Source organism: Cyprinus carpio, chromosome A1 (assembly GCF_018340385.1).
Source record: "Cyprinus carpio isolate SPL01 chromosome A1, ASM1834038v1, whole genome shotgun sequence".
NCBI classification, from domain to species: domain Eukaryota; kingdom Metazoa; phylum Chordata; class Actinopteri; order Cypriniformes; family Cyprinidae; genus Cyprinus; species Cyprinus carpio.
The window spans coordinates 31,328,162-31,337,846 of NC_056572.1; the positions used below are offsets into that span (position 1 = coordinate 31,328,162).

Genomic DNA, 9,685 nt, shown 5'->3' on the forward strand with positions numbered 1-9,685 from the left:
TTTACTATATTACTGTTTTTGCTGTGTTTAGAAATAAATGCAGTATCGGTGAGCAAAAAAAATTTACCAACCCCCAAATTTTTTTATTTTATTGATTAGTCGAGGCTCTCAAGTCTCATTTTCCAGTTGCACATATTCAAAATTTGGTGCTTCAAGACACGTTTTGCCATGTTTGATGTTGATGAAAGCAAAGGCAGTTGGTTATTACATCTAAATGTGATGGCAAGATAAAAATCAATATGCAAATTAGATCACAGTGAATGATTTATATTTAATAATGACAAATTTTCTCACATAAAAGCTGTCATACGACTTCGGATCACTTGGACAATGGTGCAAGGGTGAATTAGATGACATGAGGTTGAGTAAATGAACTAATTTTCATTTTTGTGTGATGTATATTGTTAAGAGCAGAGATTACGATTCACTTATTTAGCTGGATAGATCTTTCTTGGAAATGACACTAATAAGAACATGTCTGCTAAATATAAAAGTACAACACAACTAACATCTGCATCACGTAGATCCTCATGAAGTGGTTTTAAAGGTCACGTGAGGTTCATGTTTCCTCGTGACTGACAGCGGTCAGGCTAAATAATCATTCACCGCCTGCTCTGACTAACAGCAGACATGTCGTGTTGTGAGGAAGATGATTTAATATCTTGAAAGCCAATTTGTGAAGTCACACACTTGATTTATTCTACAGAATCATATTTTATTGCCTTGTGTGTCGTATTGTAATGAAACTGTATTTTACTGAACTCTAAAGTATTTGTATAATTTTTTTACTCAACACGTGAAGCACAATTTGTCCTGAAGCGTTTCGGTAAAAACTTATTTTCTCTACTTAATATTCATGTAATCCTATATTTTATAACATTTTGGTGCAACACAACATTGTATGTAAGTGGGATGAAGTTAAGAGGGGTTTTACAAAGACTTTGAGAGAAAAGATGAGGAGAGGGAACTATTCCGTCAAAGTTTTGAGGGTTGGTGCAAAACTCAAGGAGTTCTGTCACTTTTCCAACAATCAGATTTGGGAAAAAAATCCCAGACACTGAAGGAGGGACCTGAGCCATATAGAGACCAAAATATCATAGAAAGTGGGGTTGTTTACTAAAACCAGTAAGAAACCAGAACACCTTAGCGGCCAAGTAGCAACGCCCTTTCAATCATCCATACGAGTTTAGCAGCATGGCAGCAAGGTCGAACACTATTTGCTTCAGAAACGGGACAAATTATACTGTGGTGATAAAATATATGCATTAACCTGAAACAAAACACAACACTCGAGCTCTTTCAGTCAATGTCAAACCTTAATTGCACTATTTCTCATAAAGTAGCTGTTTTTTGTAACACTGTGGCTCAATCTAGAATCATTTCATTCCGTTGGTTTAACTTCTGAAATGCTTGTGATCTGGATTGGAGTTCAAACATAACTCGGATAACTCTGTAATTTGTGCCTTTTCTGGATTGGGTTTAATGACGTGAAGTGGATCTTACATGTACACTATATTCCTGGACCATGAGTTGAGATGTTTTTACATGCTCTGAGCACTGGTCATATTCACTGGAATTTAAAGTGTGAGAGGTTTTTATTCATTCATTCGTTGATTCACAGCTGTATTTTGATATATGGCACGAGTGAGGAAGCCTGTTGTGTAGAAAATGAGGTGCCCGTGAAAGTGCCAACAGACTTTTTTGAATGTGTGAGCTGCGTTTGTGTTAACATGAATAAAGATAACATTAACTCTTCATCTTACACATGTCTGTTTTTCATTAAAAGTGACACTGAATCTAAATCTGTTTGGCTTTGTTCAAACAGGAAGCAGAATTTTTTCTCGACTTAAATTCAGGCAAACCTGAAAGTTTGGAACACAGAAGGTATTTTGAAGACTAATGTAAGATATTTTGTGTTCTATAAGTACGTTTGGAACGACATGAGGGTTAGTAAATGATAATAGAAATTTCATTTTTGGTCGAACAATCCCTTTAAATCAATAGAAACCTGTTTTTGCCACAGCAGAAAAAGGGAATTGCACAACAACACTAATTATCTAAAAATTTTTTATTTTTTTTTGACCTCCTCTCTATCAATTTAGAAAATCTACTGGATCTTCACCAATGACATACTTTGGACTCAAAATAGCATTTTAAGACGTACCCATGCTCATCTCTGCACCAATTAAATGTGCCACACTTCACATTTTACTTACAAAAGTATATGTAATATCTAATGAATTTAACTTGCACTGGAAAGTTTCCTTAAATACTCAAAATACAGCGGGTCAAATTCTTCTCTCTTCTCTCTACTAAAGATCGAATGAGTTGAATCAGGTGTGTTAGATGAGGGAGACAGACAAATACTGCAGAGTTTGGGTTCGGGAAGCACTGATATAAATAAACCGGTCTGAACCAAGTCTGTGATTTCATCGAGTGCAATGAGATTTTGTGTACAGTGGAAACAAACCCTTGATGTTTTCATCCAAAAATGGCAGGGCAATTACAAAAGTCTGAAGCAGACATGTTTTATCGATTCTGAACTAGGAGAAAGTATGATATTTATTAATCAAAAACTTCTCATTTTGTCTCCGAGCTCAAATTAGTCACCAAAGTGACTCCAGAAAAGCAACCGTTCTACAAAACAGCAATGAATCCACTTCAGACTCGAGTCTCTTGTTATCAGAGTCATTTTGTCTTTTGTTTCTTGCGTGCTTGAAACTGTTCAGTTTTGTTCTTGATGGATTTGATAAGCAGTGATAAATTGGGGTCCATGGCTTTAGTGGAGGATGACGGTGTCTCCTGCGCGGCTCTGCTCTTCAGCGCCTCCTCCTGACTGTGCTGTCGCTCCTCTCTGCGTCTCTGCTTCTCCTCTAAGATGCTCTGCGTTGCTTTGGTTTTCTTGTAGGCCGGGTCGGACGGGTCCAGGTTGTAAAGATGGGACGTGAACACAGCCTGGAAACGCGGGTCTTGAACGTCCACCTGGAGAAACACGGCAGAAAAGGCATTAGAGTCAATACGTTTGATTTGATTCAAAACTCTGATTCAGTGTTTGACACACACACACACACACAAATGCTCTTTTAAAAGTCACAAATGACTAAATCTGTGAACGTGAAGGTGATATTTTGGGACTCTGACCTGGAAGTTGTCCTCCTCCAGTGGCGTGTTGCTCTTCAGGAGCTTCTTTCTCTTCTTCTTGCTCAGGTTCTGCTGCTCTACGATCTTGTCGTAGTTGAAATGTTTGTGCTTGTCGTCTTCACCGTCGTCCATCAGCAGCTCCATCTCAGCCTAGACGCCACGACACAGCCGTTACCCATGATACATTACCCACAAACACACATTCATAAACATCAGAGAGACATACCCTCTTTCTCTCCAGCTCTTCCTGTTCTTCTGGTGTCCTCTCCTCATCCTTCTTGCTGTTCTTCTTGTTCTTTTTGTTTTTCAGGGATGCTGCAGAGAACATACAGAGAGCACCAACAATGCAATACTTCCTAAAGGAATGTGAGAATCTTTCTCATGTTAAATATAAGAAAGCTTGAGGGGAATCAAGTGCAATCTCGTCACTAACCTGTCGAGCTGAGCTCCTCTTTGAAGAAGGGGTCATTAAAGTCAACATCAGCAGGAAGTTCATCATCACTGATCACAGACTCCGCCTCCAGCGCTTCCTGCACAAGACAAAAGAGCATATGTGAGTCAGAGGAACAGAAATGAAGGACAAACTACATGTTTCTTTCCTCAGCGACACATTTACCTTCTTTCCTTTCCTTTTCTCTTTCTTTTTCTCCTTTCTCTTCTGCAGGTACTGCTCCCATGGAGTCAGCTGATCTTTGCCCTCCATTTTCTTCTTCACAAGCTTCTCAGTTGTTTCCTTCAGTCCTAAAAAAAACAATAAAATGAATATACATTTAGAAAAAATACATAATATTACATAACATACATACACACATATATACATCATATATATATATATATATATATATAAAAAAAAAAAAAAAAAAAAAAAACACACACACATATATATTATTAATTAAAATTATATACATATTTATATTAATAAAATAAATTAATATCTATTTCTACATACTGTTTATATCCGAAAGTAATATATAAAAAAAGCAATTTTGTTTGCAGTCATAAAACATTTTTGATATATTATGTGTATATATTATATTAACTGAATAACCTGCTTATTATTTTATTATTAATAATATAGTATAAAATAATAATATTAAATAAAAAAACGTAATATTAATACTTATATTAAAATGTTTGGAATTAATAATCTATTAAATATAAATAAAATGGAATTGATGGACATTGAAAAAATATAGACAAGTATGTTATTACTGTAATTTTTTTTATCATTATTATTTACTTTTAAGGTTATTGAGTTGTTGTTGAGTTCATTGAAGTATTATTATTTTTTATATAATTTTATTCTATTATATATATATATATATATATATATATATATATATATATATATATATATATATATATATATATATATATATATATATATTTTTTTTTTTTTTTTTTTTTTTTCATAATGAAAAATGTAACTGTTGTCTTCACCTGTATGACAATCTTTTAAAATAAAATTGTTAAAAAAAAAAAATATATATATATATATATATATATATATATATATATATATATATATAATATATATATATATATATAATCAAATAAAAACTCTGATACCTGGTACCCATGTGACTTCCATATCCATGCTGTCATCCTTCTCCTTGTCCTTCTCCTGAAAGCTCTTCAGTAGTTCTCTGTATTTAGCGATCTGCTCTGCACTCTTCTTTCCTTTACTGCCCTTTATCTCCTCAGGAAGAGGCTCAGCGGGCTTCTCAGCTGAGAGAACATTCAAGGCAACACAACAGCATTTCTGATTGATGCAAAAGTACCAGTGACGGTTCAGAATAATGTTGATAGATGCAATTTAGTCATCACTAACCGTCTATCTGTTCTTCTGCCTCTTCCTCTTCTTCCTCACTGGAGGAGGCCAGGTAAGCCTTGAAGTCCATGTCCAGCAGATCATCTTTATTGAACTTCCTGCAGAGAGCCGTGACCCGGTCGTGATCCGTTTCATCCCACGTCAGCTCCACCTAATGACAACACACACAGACACACTTTATAGTACACTGAGTCAGCAGCTCAGATCTGATGCAGGACTCAGCGTGACGGACCTTGGCTGTGGTGGTGGCTGTCGATGTGAAGAGTTTGGGCTTGTAGGAACTGTAATCCACATCAGTGGCTCTGTCTTTCGGCTCGTCGTCAAACGTCACGTCATCAGGGATGAACCTACGAAACGCCCAGAGCCACAAACATGAGCCGATGACGAGAGATCTTTTAATAGTACACAAGTGCCAAGTTCTTAGAAATCTGTTTCATGTCCTTGATGGTTTCAGTTAAACATTTTCAAGCCCAGTTTGGAGGGGATCTCTGTGTGAATGTGAGGCTCTCACCGCAGGTCGATCGTCGAGCAGCTGCTCTCGTACTCATAGCCGTCACACTCCTCGTAAATCTTTGTTGCGGTTTCGACCGAGTCACACTCCACCACGGCGTAGTAATACCTCAGACGCTTGAACTGATAGTCACGCACTTTCTCTCGGTAGATCCTGAAAACACACGGGAGACCTTTGGCTGAAATAACTGCTTAAAATGATGGTTCCACTGACCGAAAAAATCAAATCATCCAGAGTGAATATAAAAACAGAAGACGTTACATATCGTCAAAAGGCTGAAACATATAACAGTGATATATACTTCTGCTCACCAAGGATGCATTTATTTGATCAAAAACACAGTTTAAATAATTTTTTTTTTTTTTTGTTATTACTTTGTTTTCTACTTAAATATATTTTAAAATGAAATGTGTTCCTGTGATATTAAAGCTGTATTTTCAGCATCATTGCTCCAGTCTTCAGTGTTACATGATCCTTCAGAAATCATTCTAATATGCTGGTTTGCTGCTCAAGAAACATTTCCTATCATCAATGTTGAAAACAGTTTTTTAAAAATCTTTAATTTTAAGGATTCTTTGGCGGATAGAAAGAAACTGAAATATTTTATAACATTATTCACTTCACTGTCACTTCTGAACAATTTACTGCATCCTTGCTTAATAAAAGTATTCATTTCTTTCTTTCTTTCAAAAAAAAGACTCAAAACTCACGCTAGTATAGCTAAAAAACATTATATCCCTTTTTTAGCTATCAGTGTATCATGCAACACAGCATACACTCCTCTAATAATCATAAAAATACACAGCATTGAGAAAAACAGCTTAATTTTAATTAGACTGATTTTTTGGGATTTAATGAATAATAAGAATGTTTTAAATAAATATTGGCCATCTAGAATGGATTTTCTTTACTAAGTTTGTTTGCAATGCATTCTGGGATTGTCCTCACTGCAAATCCTGGTCAGCCCCGTTAAGAGTCATGAAAAGCTCCAGATGATGACTGCGTCCCGTACCTTTGCTCTTCTGTGTCTGCGTCAGGGTTCTCCGGGAGGCCGGTGAGCTCCTGCGGACCCTGAGTCTGTTCTGCACTCATCCTCTCCTTCCCGAACTCAGACGGATAGATCTGACGAATGCACGTAAACATTTAAGACTCGCGGCTGCAGGTCTGACATCTCACAGAATGCTAATGATTGTGGAGGAAAGTGCAGGAAGTGACAGGACAGTTACCGTCACAGACAGCACCACGCCTCCTTTGGGTTTAAACGAACTGAAGAGAGCCAGAAGATCTTTAGCTTTCAGTCTGTCCCAGTTCATGTTACAAACCGCCAACCGTCGGGAAGTCTAAACACAGCAACAAACACTAGTATGATGTATAAATACTTTTTTAAATACATTTTTGCACAAGTAATTATATTGACTGTATTATGCTAAATAAATTTTTTTTAAATGTTTTGTAAAATGTGTTTAAATGTCATTAAAATAATGTCACAATGCAAAAAAAATCTTAATGGCTGTAAACATTATTATAGAAATGACTATATTAAATATATTCTATATAACACAAATAATTACATTTTATTTTAATTTAATAAGTAAACTACTGTTCAAAGGTTTGGGGTCAGTAAGAGATTTTTTAAAAAGAAATTAATACTTTTATTCAGCATTTTAACTGATCAAAAGTGAACGTAAATAAATTTACAAGGTTACAAAAGATTTCTATTTCAAACAAGTGCTGTTTTTTTTATTTCTAATCATCAAAGAATCCTGAAAGTATTATTGTTTCCACAAAAAATATTGAACAGCAAAAACTGTTATCAACATTGATAACGATAAAAAAAAAAATTATTTGGAGTAATGATGCTGAAAATTCAGCTTTGTGACACAGGAATAAATTAAGATTTTAAAATATATTCAAACAGAAAACAGGTATTTTTAATTGTAATAATATTTCAGAATATTTAAGTATTTTTGATCAAATAATCGCCGCTTTTGTGAGCAGAAGAGACGTCTTTCCACATTTAAAAATCTTACAGACCCCAAACGTTTCAATGACAGGTTATGATTAATAAAGCATTCGGGTGAATCTCACGTTATCACTGCGTGGAGCATCTTTCCACATCTCTCCCCAGTCATGCTCGATCTCCTCTTCCTCACGACGAAGACAGTCCTCCAACTCCTCATCCTCATCATCATCTTCATCAGAGCTGGTCTCAATGTTACCCTTCCCTCGGGCCAGATCGGGTCCACTGTCGCTGTCTTCCCCAGACTCGCTCTCGTCATCTTCATCAGCCTCCTCATCCTCATCTTCAGAAGGACCCTCTTCCACGCCCTCCTCTTCTTCATCCTCTTCAACACCAGCATCCTCATCCTCATCTGTTAAAACCAATACAAACAGAATCAAGCCATAAAAACATAAACGAACACCACTCCAAGATCCATATCAAAACCAAACAATCAGATTTACATAACTCAGATTAATACTGAATATTAAAGCAATCTGAAAGTTAATGCAGTACCTTCTTCAAAAACTCTCACTCCCTTTACCAGCGGCTCTTTCGTTTTCTTAGCTACGTTTGGCTTCGGGATCTTCTCGGCTTCTTCCTCCTCTTCAGATTCATCGCTCTCATCCTCATCCTCAACTTGAGGTTCCTCAGCAGCCTTTTTCACTCTCTTTCCCTTCTTGGGCTTCTCCGTCTCCTCTTCTTCGTCTGACTGCTCGGAGTCAGAGAGCTTGTAGAAGCGCTTGAGGTCCTCGGTGGACGTCTGGTTGACGGGTCGGCCGCGTTTATCAACCGTATACTTCAGTTTAAAGCGTTCGTCATGAAACATGGACTTGAAACGCTTGTCGATTTTGACTTTGTGTTCTCTGCTGGGCATCTCCCAGAAGCGAGGGTCCTTCTGGACCTTGGAGAAGCGGTCGTCACCGCTTACGGTGTTTTTGGAGGTCATGGTGATTATTTGGGAGAGCTGTGAAAACCTGTGAAAAACACAGAAGAGGTTCATTTCAAGTACACGTGAAAGCAATTGGCTAGAATTATATCAAACAGTAAATGCACATTCAATAAAAGATGTGTCATGAAACATTTCTTACGCAGATAACCCAAAATAATGCGGCTCATGTTTCCATCTGTATAGAAAACACTCAAGTACAAATCAAACAAATAAAATCTGATAAATTATGAGAAAATTGAGTAAAGTGGGGCTTGTTGCCAGACTTTATATGGCAATATTACCTATGTTAGACAACGGTGCATGCTGTCAAATTATAGTTTATAATGTATACTTGTCAAGTTCTTTTTGTATTTATTTGTTTACAGCGTCTGTCTGCAATTCACACAGCACACATTCTGTACCATTGTACAGACTAAAACACTGAGCATGTCGTTCATTTACAACATCTACAAGGACTGCATTTTACGAAAAATACAAGAATTCAGTACAAAACGGACTGCACAGTAATTAAAAACACTTATATAAAGGCCAATACTGACCTACTGGGTTTCCGTGCGATGTAGCGCAGCTCCACACGTGTTTGTTTTCCCGTGATGCTTCACTACTTCCGTTACCACTTGGAAGCCACGCCCTCTTTTGCATACGGCGAGGCGAGGAGCTCAAAACACACGATAGTATTTCCATTTTGATATTTCTGGCAATAAGGAGTTAGATGATGTCTTAAACGTTATGTGTATGATGGGTAAATACCATATACGCAAAGCTAGATACCTTCAATTTAAACCAAGCTGCAAAATATTTGCTTCTGATCTACATTTATTATTGTCATCCCTTCAAAAAGTCCTTAATAAAAAAGCTCTGAAGACATCTCGTATTATAGAACGGTTTATAAGTAAATTACAAGATGCTATTTTTGTATTTTTTTTCTTCTCTCCTCTGTATTCCCCCATATGTTCTTTGTGCTGTATTATTTATTTATTTTGTATTGAATTATATTTCTGCAATAAAAAAGCACACTAGACTCGAGCGTCTTTTATTTTACTTTTGACATTCTGTGTAGATTTTATGGCTAACTTAAAAAAAATACATTAAAAAATTGTTACTTAAAATAAAATAAACGAAAGCTGAAATAAAATAAATATTGTTAATTTGAATGATATTTTCGTAAGATTAATTATAATAATTATAAAGAACGTGCAAGATATTTGCACAATACAATACAATTACTAAAACACAAAGTTCATTGAAAAT

The 9,685-nt window shown here is 36.1% G+C and overlaps 1 protein-coding gene across 3 annotated transcripts; it reads right to left on the minus strand.

Moving 5' to 3' along the window:
* Positions 1 to 1,364: 1,364 nt before the first annotated feature.
* On the minus strand, positions 1,365 to 9,088 carry esf1 (ESF1, nucleolar pre-rRNA processing protein, homolog (S. cerevisiae)). Of its 3 annotated transcripts, none has more exons than XM_042762135.1 (14): positions 8,974 to 9,088; positions 7,999 to 8,459; positions 7,572 to 7,855; positions 6,710 to 6,823; positions 6,496 to 6,605; positions 5,484 to 5,636; positions 5,205 to 5,319; positions 4,973 to 5,123; positions 4,711 to 4,869; positions 3,758 to 3,882; positions 3,575 to 3,671; positions 3,368 to 3,456; positions 3,142 to 3,291; positions 1,365 to 2,982 (listed from the first exon to the last, which is right to left on the minus strand). In XM_042762135.1, exons 2-14 carry the CDS (start codon positions 8,429 to 8,431, stop codon positions 2,689 to 2,691), a joined length of 2,274 nt encoding a protein of 757 aa, XP_042618069.1. In that variant the 5' UTR covers positions 8,432 to 8,459; positions 8,974 to 9,088; the 3' UTR covers positions 1,365 to 2,688. The 3 variants fall into 3 exon arrangements, with proteins under 3 accessions (XP_042618069.1, XP_042618064.1, XP_042618072.1); XM_042762130.1 differs by having other exon boundaries at positions 8,978 to 9,062; XM_042762138.1 differs by lacking the exon at positions 8,974 to 9,088 and adding an exon at positions 8,716 to 8,737.
* Positions 9,089 to 9,685: the final 597 nt, after the last annotated feature.

Bases quoted from the DNA above. Each gene is read 5' to 3' on its own strand.
- esf1 (XM_042762135.1), bottom strand. From the start codon at position 8,431: ATGACCTCCAAAAACACCGTAAGCGGTGACGACCGCTTCTCCAAGGTC. The intron at 7,856-7,998 runs GTACTGCATTAA...TGGTTTTAACAG, and splicing joins AGTGAGAGTTTTTGAAGAAG to ATGAGGATGAGGATGCTGGT. The intron at 2,983-3,141 runs GTCAGAGTCCCA...GTGTTTCTCCAG, and splicing joins TGGAGGAGGACAACTTCCAG to GTGGACGTTCAAGACCCGCG.